This window comes from Lichenostomus cassidix, chromosome 9 (assembly GCF_008360975.1).
Source record: "Lichenostomus cassidix isolate B80296 chromosome 9, HeHo_3.0, whole genome shotgun sequence".
NCBI lineage: Eukaryota > Metazoa > Chordata > Aves > Passeriformes > Meliphagidae > Lichenostomus > Lichenostomus cassidix.
Genome location: NC_139490.1, coordinates 6,435,990 through 6,455,149, shown reverse-complemented (window position 1 = coordinate 6,455,149; position 19,160 = coordinate 6,435,990). Strand labels below are relative to the sequence as shown.

The following is a 19,160-nucleotide window of genomic DNA, read 5'->3' as shown; positions in this document are numbered from 1 at the left end:
CTTAGCTCACATTAGAGGCCACATCTGTTCTCCAGTTAGCCAGAGTGCAAACTCTTATCCTTTCCCTGCTGCTCCCTCTCCAACTCCATCACACACACAAAAAATGCACATATGGCCTACTTTTTCTCACTGGGGAGCATTTACTAGATCTCACAGATTTTTCGGTAATTACAAACCATCAAGTAGTAAAACAAAACTTAGTTTTTAATGGTATTTGAAGACTAAACTAGAAAGACTAGTTTTGCAGCATTATTCTTGTCCAGTTATAGATAACAAAATCAGTTTCTTCATCAGCATTGAAGTTAAAACAATGTATCTTAGCTTCCCCTCACGCAAACATTTTGTCAACCTTCATTAATGTACTCAACAGGGCAAAGCAAAGCTACATGATACCAATCTAGAGATGCTAATTATTTCTTGCGTGATTTGGAACTAATGCATCATCATCCCAATTTCCTTTCCCCCAAAACTAATAGCAAACAAAACTAATAGCAACAACCTTCTGTTTGGAAGTGACTGATATTTGCAAGGTGTTCAGGGTATTCCTGACACCCAGAGATTCTGCACCAGAAATCTCAAAGATTGCATTATTAGTTGACTTCTCATGCACAAAACATAAGAAAGCACTTTTTGCAGAATGTCAGCCTTAGGCTTGTTGTCTAGTCATTTACAGATACTTTTTACTACCTACAAATTAAAGAAGTCAAGGCTATGATGATCATCAAGTTTGTTTAAAGTTGTATGAGCAAGCCATTAGAAAACACACCACCCCTAAAATCCAAGGATCTGTGGATCAGGAAGTCCATTCCTTATGTCAGAACACCTCTTTAAGGTGTTCTTTTCTTCCAATAACTGGGAACCTCTTGTGAGGTTTCTTACTTGGTCTTGTGACATGGCATGAGGGTAAAGCATGAAATCCTTGCTGGTTGTAGAAATTCATATTCTAAAGCTTTCAGCAACTTTTAGAAAGTGAATTTTCCAGAAAAAAGCATCCCCCCACCATCTGCTCACAGAAAGCAGGAATAGCCTGATTATCAAAGAAACAGTTAACTAAGTATTGAACCACTTTATGACTTCCAATAAAGCACAATTGCTTTGTAAACAAATCAGCTACACCCCCTTTCCCAAAGAATACTCCAGAAAGAAGAACAGAAAAAGAAACCAAAAAAAACTCCCCAGAAAACCCTCTCAGAGCCATCACTCATGCAGTAAACTGCAACAAGAAACAGAACAAACTTGTCATTGATACAAAATGACAATTTGGAGAAACCAAACAATTAAAACACTTTGGCACGGATTTGTAGGCTGGGATTCGCCTGCCCTGAAAGAACATAAAATGCTGTCTCCAGGTTGCTAAGAATGGCACCAAGTTCACACCTAGGAAATGCAGGGCATCTCTCCAGTCAAATTCCAACTGCAGCTCTGGAGTTGCTGTATTTACTGTCTTAATGAAAAAGTGGAATATTTCATGGATCCCATAGGAATTGTGTGGTTTCGAAAATTCCTCTGTGAATGCCATGAGCTTGGTTGATGTGTGGTTTGTCTACACTGGCTAAAATATGTTCCTAAATAAGTAATGACTCTGAAAAAGTTTTCCAGTGCTATTGTTCGAGAATAAAGTTATTTATTGTGAAGCTTTAAGTTCACATGGGGCTTTATTTTAGAATAGCTTACCCAGTCAGTTCCTCATAGCAGAAAAAGCATTAAATCCCATCACCTTGAGTACTGGAATATTCCCAGGAACTAACAAAAGTTTACACACAAGAAGTGGACTTTGATTATTACATTGCATTACAGAATTGCAGCATGGAAGCAACAAGTATGAGTACATCTCTATAAATTAACTGTGAGATGGAAGAAACTAAAGAATGAGTCAGACCATGATGGGAAAGTTTCTAACTTTATCCTATGTGACAAATTTGAATGCCTGGTACAGCTGAAAGCAGAGATGTGAAGGTACAAATAACTAACAGAACAGAATAGGTTTCTTCTATTAAGTTCTGCAAAATCCAGACTCAGAACATAATTTACCGCTCATTTACAAGTCTGCTGCAGAATTAAATCAAGAAAAGCTTCATACTCCCTGTCTCCCTTTAAACATATACTTTCCTTCTGCTTGCTCTGAATAAGCACCGTTTATAAAGTAACCTTTGTTCAACCACATCTTTAGTCAAAAAGAAATACAGACATAAAATATAAAAATTAGACACATATCCATAACAGCAACAGAAGCAATTGGCCTGATACCTTAATAACTTGAGGAATACTAAAAACAGCCACAAAACCCCCAAAGACAAGCAAACAGGCAGCTTGTGTTACTTTGGCCAAAGTTTTGCTAATATAGACTCTACCAGAAAACACACAAATACCGGTAAGAAACAGCAGCCTCACATCTAACATCAGTACAAACCGCTCTCCGGCCAGCATGGAAAAGGACAGAAGGTTTTACAGGCAGCAGGGATGAGGCACTGCCACTGTCAGCCGAGCGCATCTGGAAGCAGGAGGTTTTGCCAGGATCCTCACACACCCATCGGGAGAGGCTCTGCTCCCAGCGGCACCGACCAGCCCCATCCCCGGCACTGAGCACAGCAAACAGCAAACAGCTCCACGCCAGGGGTGGAGGCACCCACACTGCAAAACAAGCCGCTATTCTTCCTCTCCCGGGTCACGTCCCTGCGAGCGGCCAGACCGAGAGAGGGTCTGAGAGGGCGGCTCTGCCGGCCCAGCGCGGCCCCTCAGCGAGCGGCGCCCCGGGAGCGGCTCCGCACGGCTCCGCACGACCCCACACGGCCCCACACAGCCCCGCACGACCCCGCCGCGCTCGCCTCACTCACCCAGCCGCGGCCTCCCGGGCCGGCCGCGCCCGCCGCGCCCCGGGCCCGCCCGCCGCCTCCCGCCGCTGCGGCCGCCCCGCTCGCCTCGGCCGCTGCTGTGCCCCGGGCGCGGGCGGCAGCGGCGCCGGCAGCCGCTCCCCGAGAGCCGCCGCCTCCCGCACGGGAATAACAGGAAGGGAGCGGGGCTGACCCCGGATGGGGAAGGCACCGCCCGCCGGAACGGGAACCGCGGCGGGGGGAGGTGGGAGCGGGCTCGGGGAGCCGGGCGTGCGGGGGAATCGCGGGCTCGGGGAGCCGGGCGTGCGGGGGAATCGCGGGCTCGTCCTGCCCCGCTTCTTGCCCTAGAGTCATTGCCACCCCTGTGCCCACCCGAGCCAGTCTAGAGCCTTTTCCCAGCTGGATCGCGATTTTCTTTACAGTCGCTGGGATCGAGGCGCTGTACGGGAGTCCGGTGTTTTGTTGAGAGAGTGGCCCGGCGAGTGAATACTCGTACAAATTAGAAGTCGGAGAATAATATTGTAAATACGCACCCCCAGGTGGTGTGGGTCTTCGGGGTCTGAAATGAGAGCGCCGGGCTGGGGTTCCTTGGTGAGAGCCAGCAAGATGCAACAAGTGATGTTGGCATTAAGGTGGTGATAGGAAGGAGGGACAGGGATAGCCTGGGTGATTAATTGTTAAATGTTTTGGCAAATCACTGTGTTGTCAAGGGATATTTATCCTTTCAACGGGAGGGATGGCATAATCGTGTTATGGAGCCAGGTGTGAACTTAGGGCGTTGGTGAATTCTCTCCCTTGGAATTGCTCTCCAAGCCCCAAGGGGCTGCATGGGATCATATTCACAGCCAGGCTGAGATGCTGCAGGTGACACTGCAATAGGTGGGAGCACCAGCCTTGCAGGGCATGGCAGAACACACCCAGCAAGCACAGGGCAGAGCAGTTTCCATGAGCATTCCTGGCTGTAAACTGTCTGTTTGCTGCTTCTCGTCCACATCGCCATGATTCCTGATTCCAACCTGTAGCATTGTTCCCAAAGGGAGCCTACAAGAGAGCCGGAGAGGGACCTTTGACAAGGATATGTAGTGATAGGACAAGGGGAATGGCTTTAAACAGAGAGGGCAGGTTTAGATTGGATGTGAGGAAGAAATTCTAGACTGTGAGGGTGGGGAGGCCCTGCACAAGTTGCCCAGAGAAGCTGTGGCTGCTCCATCCCTGAAACTGTCCAAGGCCAAGTTGGACAGGGCTTGGAGCAACCTGGTCTGGTGGAAGCTGTCCCTGCCCAGGGCAGGGCATTGGAATGAGATGGTCCTTAAGGTCCCTTCCAACCCAAACTGTTCTGTGACTCTGCGAATCTGAAGAATTGATTTTTTTTTAAAGATCTAACACAAATCAGTAATGATCAGTGTGTCTAACCAATGGGTTGGCTGATGGCTGCTGTAAAATCCGGGTGATGATTTCAGCCTATAGTGACTTCTCAGCACTTTCCTGTTCCAGCAGAAGGGAAGAAAAATCAACAGAAACTCCATATGCTTTGAAACAGGGTGGCCCAACCACGCGGGTGAGGCCTCGGTGGCTCGAGGGGAAATCATTACTCATTTTGGCTACGAGCAGCATGAATAACCTGAAGATGTTTACATATGTAAATCAGGTTCACTGTAACTTCGGCTGTAGGAAAACAAAATTAAAAAGAAAAAAAATACTAAACGCCCTTGTGCAGCAGCACGAGTCAGGTCTGTAGGCTATTCGAAGCCCCCTCTGGAGGGTGTTTGGCCAGGCTGTGCAGGGCTGTTCAGAGCAGCGGCAGCTCCGCCCCAGCCCGCCCGGCGCAGCCCCGTCCCGCCCCATCCGCCGTCACTTCCCGCAGCTGAGAGCAGCCCAGCCCGGGCCCGGCCCTGCGCTCAGCCCGGCTCCGGGTAGGTGCGGGCTGTGCGGGGGTCTGACGGGGGTCTGGCGGGGATGGGGCTGCCCTGGGTCCGGGGCGCTGCTGGGCATCTCACCCTGCTGGGCATCTCACCCTGCTGGGCATCTCGCCCTGCCGAGCATCCCGCCCTGCCGCCGCCGCGTTGCGAGCCGCTCGGGAGATGCGGATGCCTGTCGCTGCCTCTCCGCCGTGGTTTGTGATTCCCGGAACGGTGCGGTGGTGCCGTGAGGTTGCGGTGGTTTCCGGGCAGTAAGGTAGCAGGGCTTGTTTTTTTCCTTGCTCTCCATCCCCCCAGACTGCGAGGGAAGCAGCTTGGCAGGAATGCCTGCGAGGAGTCGGGATTTACACCGTGGGTTCTGATAGCCCGTTGACGTAAGGGATGGTTCTGAGTTGCTAAATGTGTATCCTCACCAGCGGAGGGTCAGTGCTCCTTAAGGTAGAGCTGTGCATGGTGTGCGTTTGGTGCTGCCTGCAATCCCTGCAGCGTTATAAAACAGCCTGCCTTTCAGGGTGAAGAGTGTAGGCCCAGTCCGCGGGCAAAGGAAACTTTCTGGCACAATTACATTTAGGGATGTCCATGTATTGATAGACAAGTGAACTTGAGAAGAAACGCTTCCCGTCTTGAAGATAAAGCAGTGAAACTCACAGCATGTTCATAATTTCTGTAGATTTCATCACTGTTAGTTGCCTCAGCTGCATTTAAGAACTAATTGTGGTGGGAACACATAGATTTCTCACTGTAGTTTATACTTTTCCCCCAGGAAAGCCACACTGTGCTTTCCCCATCCGGTGATGCCCAGATTTGAGGCCAGACCAGCTTTCCCAGCACTGTGCTGTCAGCTGGGGAGGTTGCTCCCCTTACCTGGGCAGTGCCAGGTGTGGTATCGGGGTGTGGAGGATGGTTCTCTTCCTTCAGTGCTGCCCTTGAGATGCCCGGGCTGACAGGAGGAGAAGGGCTGTGCACCTGTCCCCCTTTGATCTGCTCAAGGACAATGACATGGGATGGAAGTGTATCCTGGTATTTCAGAGGAGGCATGGCTGAGCTCTGAGAGGTGCTGTCTTGAGGCAGAATGGCTCTTGGCTCACCCTGGAGAGCTGCAGGTCCTTACCCTGCCTCGGGCTGTGCTGGTTGGGGTCCTTGGTGATGGAGGTTCCTTGTTCCTTTGCTGTGTCGTAGGGTAAAGATTTTATAGCTTCTCATGTGAAGGAAAAGGAGGAATTAAAAATGTCCTTTCACCTCCTCCTGGGCAGGATAGCTCTAACAACCAGCAGTGGAGGATTAAAGGGACATGTAAATAAGCTGAATTGGAGTGATTTTTTTTTCTTGTGAATATCAGTAAGAGAGAAATGAAAATCATGTGAGCAATTTCAGTGATTAACGATCACTGTCAGAGGAAGATCAGAATTGCATATATTGCATAAACCAAGAGAAGATGTTCTACTATTGAAATTGCCCATGCAGCCTTAATTTCATCTTCAGGCAGCTGCTTACTTAAAGCAACACTAAATGACCTTAGAATTAAAGGTTTTCTAAGAATATTACATTATACCTTTTCCCCTGTAGACACAGATCCTGTAAGCACTGTGTCTTCTTATATATGACAAATCCTATTTGTGCCAGTTGCAAGAAAATGTGATGCAACAAACACTCATGCAGAATTAAGCAGATGAATCTCAATTGACATTTACTGTACATCTCTTTATGTTGCTCCATGAAGTATTTGCTATAATTTACTGTCATTTTAAGGTAAGAGGCCCATTATACTCATGTAATAAAACTCTGAAATTAGCTGGCATGCTTACCTGCTTGCAGAGTTGATTTAAACTGTCTTGATAGGCCCATGTTATGATGTATTTAACCAACATGAATATGAACTTGTTCCATCTGTGGTCCCACAGAAATTAATTAGACTGTCTACAGAGTACTAGTCGAGGAAAATAAAGATAAAAAAGTTGTCTTCTGTTTAACCAGGAACATGTGTGCTGAAAATAGGAGAGGGGTTAGGTAACACTACAGAATTTACACTGCTGATGGATGATTTGCAGCACCACTCCTGTTCGTCCTCTTCCTTCTTTGTGGTAGATTCCAGCTCTGAAATTTTTCAGAGCCTTGGTGGTGGAGGACTATTATAAACATGAAAACTCCTGGTGGCTCTGTTACTGCCTTAAAACCTTGTCCCCAAGCCAGTGTATGCTGCTCCTTTTTTTTTTTTAATTTTTAATTTTTTTTTCCTTACCTGTACTTATTCATAATAACTGAACTGTCTCCAGTCTTGTATTAGTGTAAGTTTGGGTTTGAGGTAAACATTTCAGAAATGTTTTTGTCACCTGAATGCTTTAGTCCCACTGACTTTCTTCTTGGTGGTTTTTTTTTTTAAATTAATGGGTTATTTTTCCTAATAGAACATAGATCTCTCTGGGAAGAGAGAGATCTAAAGATAATGCAGTGCCTAAAATTGCAGGCATCAACTGGGATTTTCCATAGCTTGAGTATAGAAGGTATTTATCTTCAGCTAATTTTAGCAGATTGAAAATCCCGGAAGTTATCCCAGATAAATGCTCTCTGCTTCTCCAGGTTCCTAAATGCCTTTGAAGGCCCTATTTTCGAAAGTCACTCAGGAACAAAATTCCTTGGTGGCATTTCGTTTACTTTTCCCTAATTTTCCACAGGTGGTGTTTTAAAATGCAGCTATGTCTCATTATTTGCTTAAACAAATGAACAAAGCCCACAGCATAAACATGATTGCTACCAGCACAGTCCTTGCTGGAAATGATCTGCAAAGGCCAAGATAATGCTTCTCTTGATCCCAGTGTGGCACCGAACAGGATTTGTTATGATAAGAAGCTAATAAGACATTAACAAAAGTGGCTGTGCCTTAATTCATAATGTGACTGCTCTGTATTATTCTAGGGATGTTCATCTGGGCTGTAGATGTGATTTATAAACTTTAATTAAATAAATCACTCAGAACCTCTTGTTGGAAATGGAGAGCTAGTTCTAATAACTTGAATTAACTGAGAAATAATTGAATAAAGGTTAGTATGAGATAAGTTCTCCATTTTGCAGGAGAAGATATAGCTTTAAATATTGCATTGGTTGTAGTTAGTAATGGAAATGTGAAAAATAGCTCAAGGTCATTCAAGAAGACCATGGGAGAGAGCCCTTGGGAGCTGACTGTGTACAACAAGGTGTGCTCCAGCTCATTCCCACTCTTTCTCTTTCATTGACTTACTGGAGAAAAGCTTTTCCTCAGTAAAGTCTTTGTAAGTATTTGAAGGATAGATGTGTTTATGTATTTTGTACCTACCTATATACAATGAATCTGCTTTGAAGTATTTGGATTCTTTGTAAGTTTTCATTGCAGTAATACATTGTAATATTTGTTTAGGTCTTGGAGAGTGAGCTTGTCCCTGGGCTTCCAAAGGAGGATATGGATAGCAGTTGTATCCCTCCATTGACACAGCTTTGTGTGCTGTGCATGTTGTATGACCCCACATCTCCTGCTCATGGCGAGTGTGTGCTATTGTCAGGTGCTGTGGGTGCTTAGGAATCTTCACCTGCCAGGAGAGGGTCTTACAAGTATCTTGTAATCTGGCCCTGGCTGTCTGGGATGCTGCTGTTCCTGTGGGTGGTAACGTGTTGCAAACTGACTTTTTCCTGCTTGGCATTGTGAAAAGGCATAAAGTAGAGGCAGTGGAGTTACAGAAGTAGCCCCTGGATTGTGGATGTTCCTGTTACTGTTGCTTGTTTCAGCATTTGTGTCTTTCTGGTCTAGGTCTGAAGAAGACTCCTCCTCCTTCAGCAGTAGCATGCCCACAGTCTTCCTGGCCAATGATTCTTCTACAGCAAGCAGGACTTCTTCCTCATCCTGAGAAGCCTTCATCCCTTCCTATGTCAGTGGCTACAAGGCCAAGAGCCAGCTCACCACTGTCCCCACCAAAGTCTCTTGGGCTGGGGCCTTCCTTTCATCACACACAGGAAGAGGAGCTTGCCAAGGTGGTGGAGCAGGACCCTATGCTGGAGGAACTATGTAAGCCCCTGTGCTGTAAGCTTTGCAATGTCACTCTGAATTCGGCCCAGCAAGCCCAGGCTCACTACCAGGTAAGAAAAGCAGCAGGAGGCTCAGCTTTTGGGGCTGCTGCATCTGCAGCTTGTGGAGACATTCCCCTGCCAGCACAAGCACTGCCAGCAGCGTTGCTGTGGTAGCACAGAGGGAAGTGTGGGCTAATGCAGGAGGACTAACTCAGCTTCTCGAGGGGGTTTGGAGTGCTGCACACCAGCAGCAGCATTCGAGTTGCTCATCTGGAGCTGCCTCTGCACCACCTCATGGACTGAAACTGCTCTGTAGACATATCTTCACCCTCCTTGGATTTGCTGGTTGTCCAGACATGCTGCAGTGCTTTCATTTAAGGTGTTATTACAGGAGATTTTTGCAAAAAAACTCTGTCCACAGGGACAGAGAAGTGGTGCCAAGATGGCATGGGTGAAAAAGCAGACACTTGTGGTTTTTCCTTTGTTTTATGCAACCTGTATTTCACATCTACACTAGTTCAGTAAAATTGACCTTCTGATTCTAGACATGATTTTGTGAGGCATGCACAGATGTTTTCTGCTGGATCCAGCTGTGCCATTAGGAAAGGGGCTGCTACCCTGTGTTTATCAGGGTCTCCTTTCTGAGGCTATGCACACCTCTGATCTGGTGGGGCCATTCATGCAAACCTTCTCATCAGCTGGATTGGTTCAGACCGAATTAATTTTGTTTGAGCTGATCTTGTTGACTTGTCTGAAATAGGGTAGGGACTTTTTGCATGTGCTTCTTGCTGAGAGATAGAATATATCAGTCTTGCATTACCCCATTTTACTACTCTGCGTAATGTTGTATTTGCGTGAGTACTGGACATAGTGTGTTTCTCCACCAGTGAATGCAAAAGGGTGGTTGGTTGTTCATATCCTCAGGACATCAGACCCAGATTTCAGATTTGCTGTTGGCACTGAAAAAGTGGTATCCTGCTAGTGAAGGGGTAGGTTGAATTGGTGTTACACTTTTAACATCTTATTTCTGCAGAATTTCTGCCATGAGGGGACAGAAGTGAATTTGTACATAACTTGCATTTGTGCATATGCCTTACTATGCATCCACAATGCATATACATACTCATGTTGCGCCATCAGGTTTTCAGAACACTGAAAAGAACTATGGTATATGTTTTTCAAGAGAAAATAAAATACAAAGTGGGTTTCTATGTTCAGTCTCATGTTTTAACTCATTCTTGTCTCATGAAATGTCTGTGTGTTCAGGCTTATCAAAAAACTGTGCAAAGCACTTAATATCCTTAAGATACAAAATGTTAGTTTTAAGTGAAATGGCAAACAGATTGAGCAAATCAGCAGAAGATGAGGCCCAGTCATTCTTGGTGATGAGCATTTTGGAGAAAGGGAGGAATGCCAGCATATCTTGAATTCAGAGCTGTTATTTTCTGAGTGACAGCTACTTTACCTGAGCTGCCACCTTCATGGGCACTTTCTCATTTTAGTCTCTGGATCCTTTGTCTTTCTGAGTAAGATACTATTGTTAGGAGAGTGATTAATCTGGGTTATCTTTGCAGGGTAAAAACCACAGTAAGAAACTCCGGAATTACTATGCTGCCAACAGCTGTCCGGCACCTGCCAGGATGAGTAATTCAGTTGAGCCTGCCCCACCTCAGGTTGTCTCCCTTCCAACTCAGGTAAGGCATGGGAAGGGGACTGAGATCATGCTTTCTTGTCACCTAACCCCCAGTAAGGATAACCAGATCTCAGGCTTTGAGGATTACTGCAGGAGTTGGGAAGGAATTTTCCTTGTGATGGCACAGGATGGTGGAAATGGCCTGTTGTGAGCTGTTTGCTTTCCTTTGAAGATGCAGATATTGATCTGCCCTTGCAGCACAATATTGGACTTCAAATGTTCTATTTCTGCCTGGCAAATTCTTTGATTCCTAGGTAAGTACGATGTGCTGCTGATTATAGCTGTTTAAGGCAGGTCTAAAACAGCATTGCTGGAACTGGATTTGGATGTGAGGGTGTGGCATCCACTCTGCACAATCGTCCCTCTGTTGTGGGATGGAAGCCTACATGGAAAAAGTGCTTTGGTGCTCCTACACCCATTGCCCAGGGCTGTTAGCTAATTCCTCTTTTGTTCCTCCTTTTGAAGTGCTCATTCCTGTGTGCAGAGTGAATGGATTGTTCCCTCAGTGATCCAGATTAATTCTGTTTTGGGCATATTAGAGGCAAAAGAGATGGTTTTTGCTTTCTCCTTCTAGAATTCATCCCTTGGGTTTGTCATAGGATGTGACAGCTAACCTGGCTTTTGCGTGTGACTGTGCAGGGAAGCACAGCTGGGCCAGGGGGATTGAAGCCGTGCCTGTCACTTCCCACAACATAAGCCTGTGTTGTGTGCAGGGAAGCAAAGAGCATTTGCAGAGTGGCAGATTGTTCCAGGCGCTGCTGGAGCCGCCAGAGGGAGACTTGGCCCTGTGTGAATTGGCTTTGCAGCTCATGGTTGTGAACTGGGATGGGCTGGGGTCCAGCCTGGGCACTGGGATGTGGCTGCTGTACCTGCCAGTGTATCTGATGGCGTGTTTTTTAATGGAGGAAATGGCCCATGGCAAGAAAAATACTTTTGTGGGGCCACATGAGGGTTCACGTAAGCTAGAAGTCAGAATAGTGTGTGTGTGTGTGTGTGTGTGTGTGTGTCTGAGTTTGAGCAGTATCAAAGCAGAGGTGAAAGAAAGTCAGCTTGTCAAGTGCTGCAGTGACCTGGCTGCATGAATCACTGCTGCTGCACTGTTTACAAAACGTTTTTCCCTGGATGTTACGTGCTGAGGAGGCATGGCTCCTGCCTGGATCAGTGTATGTGGTCTGACTCCACAGACAAGGTGTCCTTCGTATAGCAGGAGCTACTCATGTGAGACTGGGTCTTTCCTTTGAAGTCTGGATCCATGTGTCCTCCTACCTGGGGCTTAAAGATCAGGGGTTTGGCAGCTTTGCTACTGTTTTGGGGTTTTTTTCACTTGCTGTGGGCAGGGAGCTGTGTAAAGACAGGGTACTGTGGTGATTAGGTGGATGTAAATAGGAGAGAGGATCACCTCTGCCTTTCAGTGGGTCTTGCTCAGTGTGAAATTCACTGTTCATCAGCTCCCAGCAGTCAGGAGTTAAATCATTGCTGTGATGTAAACAAGCCTCTGTGGCTATTGCAGAGCTGTTTGTTCAGATTGCTTTCCTCTCCACCTCAGGCCAGGAATTTTCAGGCTCTCCTGGAGGCTGAGGCAGGACAAATGAAGTTCTTGTAAGAACACTTTGGGGAGAACTTGAGAGTGTCCTAATCCGTGTGCTTTAATTCCAGCTCTCCTGCTGTCTGATGAAGGCGACACTGTTCTCAGTCTCTGTGACTGAAATATTTCAACGATTTAAACCTCCTTGTGTTTCACATGCTGTCTCTCCCTTTGCTGCTAGATGGGATCCAGTAAACCAGGTGGCCGAGTGATCTTGGCTACAGAGAATGATTACTGCAAGCTTTGTGATGCCTCATTTAGCTCTCCGGCTGTGGCACAGGCTCACTACCAAGGGAAAAATCACGCCAAGCGGCTGCGTCTTGCAGAGGCCCAGAATAACTCATTCTCGTAGGTATTGTTCAACCTCATGCTCAGGCTGAAAGTGTGTGGCAATGTCTCTGGCAGTCCTTTTGTCAGGAAACTCTGAATTGCAGCTGTTGGTATTTGTTTAATCTGCAGGGATGCGTCAGAACTAGGCAAACGAAGGGCAAGGAAAGAAGGGAATGAATATAAGATGATGCAGAACAAAAGAAATACGTACACAGTTCAGAACAACACAGGTAACCTGGAGCTTGCATGTATTCTGTAGTTGGAATAGTAGTTAATAATAAACAGACTTGTTTTTCTTCTGTTTCTGAGGTCTGTTTTAGCAGAATCAGGTTGTGAAAGGAGCTGGTCCAAGCTTTTCTGATCCTTCATGTCTGCATGTTTTTTTTCCCTAGCTGCTAAAGTTGCTTTGTTTTGTCAGCCTGCTTGTTAGTTCTGTTTCTCAGTTTGTAACTTAATTTACCATCTGCCTGTCTCTGAGGCTGCTCTAAGTGGTGACAATTTTCCTGCTTTATTTTCTTGGCAGGTGGCCAGGTGCTTTGACTCCTACTGTGGCACATCAACCTGTACTTGCACTCCCATGACCAGAATGAGAGAGCATGTTAGCCTCCCTCTAAGACCATCTGTTCCTAGCATAGAGTCCTTCCTCAGGTGTTAGATACTAACTTTGCATCTTTACTATGATTTAGAGAGTGTATTACAGTCTCCAGCCAGTCATCTATTTATCTTTTTCATTTTAAGTTGTTTTACAAGCACACATTAGCTGAAAGCCTGATTCCTGGTGAAGCTTGGTTTAATCATGTCATTCTAATCACTGTCGTGTGGAAAATATAAATATTTCAAAATTCTATTAAATATAATTTTGTGAGTTTTAAACTAGGCAGCTTATTCTAATCAAAAGACTGTTCTAATTCTGATATTAGGTGGTTATGGAAAAAAAGAATTGATTCCTTACTTAAATGATTAGACTCCTGATTTTCAATAAGACTGGGGCACCAAGCCCACTCTACCACATAAAATTCCAACTGCTGTCCTTTGTGCTGCACCTCTGTAAATCTGGAAATCAGCAGAGCAGTTTTGGCAAAATAAGGTTCAGACTCTTATCAGTTAAAGAAGCAAATCTTTGTCTGCTTTTCAATCATTCATTGGGCTTAGGCTTTTATTCCTTCCAGCTTAACCAGGTTTCCTGTTGACTCCCCAGGTCCCTACTTCAATCCCCGCTCTCGCCAGAGGATCCCCCGTGACCTGGCCATGTGTGTGACACCCAGTGGCCAGTTCTACTGCTCCATGTGCAATGCGGGTGCCAGCGAGGAGATGGAGTTCAGGCAGCACCTGGAGAGCAAACAGCACAAGAGCAAAGTGTCCGAGCAGCGCTACAGGAACGAGATGGAGAACCTGGGCTATGTCCAATGACGCGCCACCCTCGGTAGTAGTTTGCAACTAGAGCAGCTTGTCTCTCGCCTGCTGTTTGCCACATGCCCTGCTTTGTGCTCCATTGGGTAGGAGTATGCTCTCGAGCTGTACATGTAACACCTGCAAACTTACTGGTATGGTTAGATTTTTTTTCTATCATAGTTGGCAGGATGACGCTGTGCAGGACATGAAGTGTTTTTGGTGTTTGTTTGCTAATTATCTAAGGCTCTTCGTTGTGTTGAGTGGCGGGGAGGAACTGTGTCTTCTCCCCAGCCTTCTGCATGAATATGCAAAGCCCAAGAAGTGCTGGGAACTTCTGTGGTTCTACCACATGGGTGGACCATGTGCAAAGCCCATTCTCCTCTTGGCACACCACAGAGCAGTGCTCCAGAATGCCTCCCTACAGCAGACTGAATCTCTGGGCAGCTTGTAAAAGAGGGGCAGGAGTAGGGCCTGTGAATGTGTGAATTAGGTGGTGTACTTGTCCACACTTTGCTGCTTCTGGCCCCCATTACAGTCCAGAGTAGGTTCTTTCCACATCCTTGTAGAAAGGCTGTGCATACCTCTCCTCCTTGGAGGGTGTTGCCTCTTACTGCTTCCTCTGTGATGCAGATTCCATTCTGAACATCTGACATGGATTTCAGCTGATTAGCCCCATTCAGAAATATTCTTCTACTCTTGATATTGTTGCCTGGACACCTTAATATACCGTGGGTGTAGCTCATCTCCCTGAAGAGAGTCTCTGGGGATCTCAGTGGCCTGATGAAGTGAACTGGAAAGCAAACCTGCTCAGGTGAGATGTGCTGTGCTCTGATTCTGCCTTAGAGTGAATGAGGTTGAGAATAGATGGAAGAAGCTGTCAGCTGCAATTTCTTTATATAGTGATGTAGAAGAGAGCAAGAGTTAGTCTCTGGCCTGCAGTCCTTGCTCTGGCAGAACAGGGCTGCCTGGACTGTGGGTAGCAGATATTGGTGTGTCCCACTTCCATGCCATTCCCTGGGCAAAGCCTATTGGGTGTTTATAGAGCAAACATGTAAATGCTCATTTGAACTAGAGCTACCACTATTGGATGACTTTCCCCCCTTTTTCTTTTTCCATCTTGGGATTGGTTTTAATTCCATTCCTTGATGAGAACTTGACTGTTCTAGGGACCATCAAAAAATCCAAAGTTATGTAGGATTTAATTGTCGGGGGTGATGATTGTTTGAGTAACAGCTTTTTGGCCACATGAAAGTATTCATGAAACTTGTTAAGCAGCTTTTTAATTGTAGATGAACTCAAAAGGTGTGTGTGTTTGTTTTGATATTCCTTAGCAAAAGTAGGAAGGGGATGAAGAGCAGAAGTAGGGCTGACATTTATTCTTCTGCTTGCTTGGGTAGATGTGAGGAGCTGTGATTGGAATCCACTTCACCATGTCATTAAAACATGGTCTCCAGTGGCAAGTGCAGCCTGTTGTTGGCTTTTGTTAGCCCCCTCTGTGCTGCTGGAGCTGTGCACTGGTGTAGCTTCACTGACTTCAGTGGCAGGTGCAGAGAGGGTCAAGGAAGCACCATGGCTCATCTGTCACCCCTCTTCAGGCAGTATATGGAATTAGATGCAGCTCCATTAGTTTCAGTAGGATTTACCAGGGATAAACTGTACCTAGTGCATAGTGTTGAAGGTAGCTCCCCCACCTCCTTTTATTGCTATTCTGATCCTGCCTCTTGCATTCCAGAAGGACTTTCTGCTTGCCTTAAAAAATGAAGAATGAGTAAACTAACAAAAAAATCCAGATAGTCTTTATTCATCTTTCTAGTCCACCTTCAAAAGGTTTGTTGCACCTGGCTGCTCCTCAGAAATTGATTGTTGTTTTCTTTAGCTACCTGGGGCAGCCATACAACCTTGATGCAGCCTTCCTGAATCCAGGCAAGGTGACCTCTTGGAAAGTAGTTGAAAACAAACCCCTAGATCATTCCATGCTGATCCTTGCCCTACAGATAGAGGCAGGGCAATGGGTGTCCTCAGGAATGGGATTCCCTCCCCTCCTCTGTGCACAGCTCAGTTAAATGGGGTTTGTGCCCTGGAGCATGTGAGAAGGTAGAACAGGTGCCCAGAGCACTCACTCAATAGCTCTGACACAATTTAAGTCTGTTTTTTCTTTCCTGCCCCTGCCTCACCCTCTGTGTAGCCTTGAAGAACATTTGCCTTTCCAAAATCTCTTATCAGCCTTTCCCCCTCATCATTTGCATTGACAGAAGGGCTCTGGTTTTCTCTTTGTGTCCTGTCCTTTGGTTTGCCAGTCTGACCCCACTGTCCAGAGGGACAGAGGGAGTTAGATGAGCCTTACCACAACGTGCTTCAGCACAGTGATCCCTGCATTCTGGTTAAGCTTCCCTCTGGCTGTAAATTAAAGCGTGGCATTTCCCACAGGCTGCAATTAGTAGCAGAAAAACAATCCTTTGTGAAAAATACAAACTGGAGGAGCTTTAGGTACTGGTGCTGTCTGGCATGTTGCTGGGATTGAGGAGGCATTTTTGCTTGCTTTTGTGTCCCAAAAATCAGCTGTTCGCCACTTAGCTTTGGTTGCTGCCTCTGCTCCTCATTTGGCATTTCCAGTGACTGCTGGAGGCATCACAACCTGGTTTGCTCCAGCTGTGTGGGTGCTTTTGGGAGGGTGTGTGAGGCAGGGACATGGGGCTGTTCTTGCAGGCTCCTCTCTGCTTGGGGCTGAGTCTGGTTTGGAGGGGTGGCTTCAGTCTAGCCTGAACAGAGGGGCGTGAATCTGCTTTGTTCTGTTCAAGGGAGCACAAGTGAATGGGGTCATCCTGGTGATTTCAGGGTGGTGGCTTGTAGAGCAGATGTAAGGCAGACAGTGGGACTCGAGTGACAAGGCAGGACAGGTTTCCTACATGGAGGAAAAGATGTCTTGCTGGGAGAAGCAGCTGAGACTCCCTTTGCCCCAGTGCTCTGTTGTGGCTCTTCCTACCAGCAACCCAAGCTTTGCTCTCCCTCTTCAGCATGGCTTAATGGCTTGTGATCTTCCCACTCCTGCTTTGGCATAGGAAACTGCTGACTGCAAAGAGAAAACACCCAACCTCCCCATTATCCTCAGGGTTCAGGACAATCCAAACCCATACTTGTCAGCGTGAGATACTGAGTGGATCTGGATTTTATTTCTTTTTGTGAAAAGTGTTCTCCAAATCACTGTTTGAAACATACTGAAAGCACATCCTGGACAAACCCTTTTGACATAGATGGGCTGGGGAGAACACTGTACAGCTGAAGTGCCATTTTCCAGACCCAGTTAATCTTTTTCTCATGTTAAACCAAGTACCAAACCCAAGAAACAGGACTTCTGTGAAGCTGTCACATTGGCCAGTAGGTTAATGACCTTTGCTGCTAGAAACAAAATGTAAATCAATATGTTCATATTTATTTTACTGTGCTGACCACTAATTGATTTGTTAATATTTAAGGCATTATGCTGTAGGTTGTTTTTAAGTGGAAAAATTCTGCATCGCACTTTGCTTTTGGATTAGAACAATTATTTATTGTGTTTGTTTTTCCTCCCACATAGGTATTGTTTTCTTTCCCTTAATGCAAAAAACCCAACCAAACCCAAACAGCAAAACCCACCCCAAACCCAACCCCCCCAACCAAATCCAACCCATGGTTCTTTGTTTCTTTTCATGCTAAACAAAATGGGGATTTCCTTGCAACTTGTTATTAAATGTCCATTTCCAATTTCTTTTTCCTCCAATGGTTACTTTGCTAACTCGAGATGATATTTTTAGAGACACAAAGTTCATGCTTCATTTAAACATTTCTTTTAAGGCAAGGAAGTAAACCATGTGGAATCCATGAATTTGTGAGGAGTATGAAAGTGATACTGTTTTGTTTGTATTAAGCATTAGCTGTTGTTTTGCATTCTGCACTAATGAGTAAATCTGTTATAATCTTGCCTAACATTGGTCTATTTTTGACTTTTTGCTTTCTTCATGCACATTGAAAGGAACCCTGAAAACTTCTGTGGAGTTGCTTAGGATGGTCATCAATGTAACAAAACGCAGATTTTTTTCTGTAAAGCTGCTTAGTCTTATTTCCTTTCTTAGATGCCCATTATAGGGCATTAGAAGGGAAAGCTATTGCCATAAGCATGGATTCATATTTTAGCTTACTAATGCATGATGCCCTTTTGCTACATTACTTAAGCAATGCTCTCACTGTAACCAATGGGAATCTTGCCTGGGTCAGGACTAAAAAATACCCAAGGCAAAAATATTATGTTGGCTGGGGCCAGGCAAGGTACATTGCTGAAGTTTGTCTTTTGTTCCTCCATTTGGATTACAACACTCTTACAGTTTTGCTTTTTGAGGACTGTGTGTCTGGTTCTGTAAGGAATTGGTCTTGCTCCTATATCTAGAATAGTTTGAAGTATGTTGACTCTAGTTGAGTTAGGAGCAAGCCTTGAAAACCTCCAGGAATTTCATACTGCTGATGTTTTTTCTTATATGTGTTTTTTGTTTTGTTATTTTTTTTTTTTATTTTTAAATTTTATAACCACATGTACAAGGATGCTCTGGATGAGATGGAGATCTGTTGCTGGTTATGGAAAAACAAATGCCATGGTTGCCAAAGGATAACAGAAAATGGAGTATGGACCTGGTTTCTTTGAAGTTAGTGGCTAAGCTTCTGTTATTTTGAGCTGGGCTTTGCCACTTGCATAAAGTTGGAAAGGAAAACAAAACCCACTTTGACATAAACGTGGTCAAGCAGAGTTCTGGGAATCTCTCCTTTAAAAATGTATCACAGCTAAAATTGTGTCCTCTTACCTGAAATATCAGCAGGTAAAGACAGAATTGGATTTTTGAAAATAAAATCAGTTTTTCAGTCTGTGTTTTGCAGGTAAAAAATTACTTGATTTAATTTCCTTCTGCATCTGTCCAGCAACATCATTTGCAAGTGCTTTGAACATGTTTCATCTAGAGCTTTCTTGTCAGGTTGTTTTGTACATTTTTCCTTATTTCCTTTATATTGTACTGACCCCCGTGAGGGAATACTTGATGAAAATATTTTTTTTCTTCTTCATTATATAATAAACCATCTTGCTCTTACCATTGTACAGCTCTAGTGTTTGGTATTGCTACTGCTCATGGCTGGACTGGGCATGACTGAGTTGATTTGGCCCAGCACTGAGTGCAACTACATGAATTTGTTTTCACACACTGATAAAGGAATATAATTCAGGGAAGAATTTGTTACTCTGGAGGAGGGTCAGTGTACTTCCAGCTGTTACTGAAAGCCAGCTGAGAGTTGTCTTGGCTTCAGGAGGGGTTGGGAGTGCTCAGCATCTGGCAGGACAGGAGCCAGGAGGGACA

General features: G+C 45.4%; 2 protein-coding genes across 3 annotated transcripts in view; one reads left to right on the top strand and one right to left on the bottom strand.

The window, feature by feature from the left end:
- Nucleotides 1-3,001, bottom strand: part of PIK3CA (phosphatidylinositol-4,5-bisphosphate 3-kinase catalytic subunit alpha) — a 42,450-nt gene extending 39,449 nt beyond the window's left edge. Inside the window, exon 1 of the mRNA XM_085069073.1 lies at nucleotides 2,835-3,001. The gene's annotated coding sequence lies outside the window, so the exon portion shown is untranslated. The remainder of the gene's footprint in view (nucleotides 1-2,834) is intronic.
- Nucleotides 3,002-4,600: 1,599 nt separating this feature from the next.
- On the top strand, nucleotides 4,601-18,896 carry ZMAT3 (zinc finger matrin-type 3). 2 transcript variants are annotated; one of them, XM_085069086.1, is made up of 6 exons: nucleotides 4,601-4,744; nucleotides 8,529-8,854; nucleotides 10,360-10,479; nucleotides 12,245-12,411; nucleotides 12,523-12,623; nucleotides 13,592-18,896. In XM_085069086.1, exons 2-6 carry the CDS (start codon nucleotides 8,585-8,587, stop codon nucleotides 13,801-13,803), a joined length of 870 nt encoding a protein of 289 aa, XP_084925212.1. In that variant the 5' UTR covers nucleotides 4,601-4,744; nucleotides 8,529-8,584; the 3' UTR covers nucleotides 13,804-18,896. The 2 variants fall into 2 exon arrangements, with proteins under 2 accessions (XP_084925212.1, XP_084925210.1); XM_085069084.1 differs by lacking the exon at nucleotides 4,601-4,744 and adding an exon at nucleotides 4,850-5,006.
- Nucleotides 18,897-19,160: the final 264 nt, after the last annotated feature.

What these genes read in the sequence shown, in the direction of transcription:
- ZMAT3 (XM_085069086.1), top strand. Translation starts at nt 8,585, where the DNA reads ATGATTCTTCTACAGCAAGCAGGACTTCTTCCTCATCCTGAGAAGCCT. An exon ending in AAGCCCAGGCTCACTACCAG is followed by an intron (nt 8,855 to 10,359) that starts GTAAGAAAAGCA and finishes TTATCTTTGCAG; the next exon opens with GGTAAAAACCACAGTAAGAA. An exon ending in GCCCAGAATAACTCATTCTC is followed by an intron (nt 12,412 to 12,522) that starts GTAGGTATTGTT and finishes TTTAATCTGCAG; the next exon opens with GGATGCGTCAGAACTAGGCA.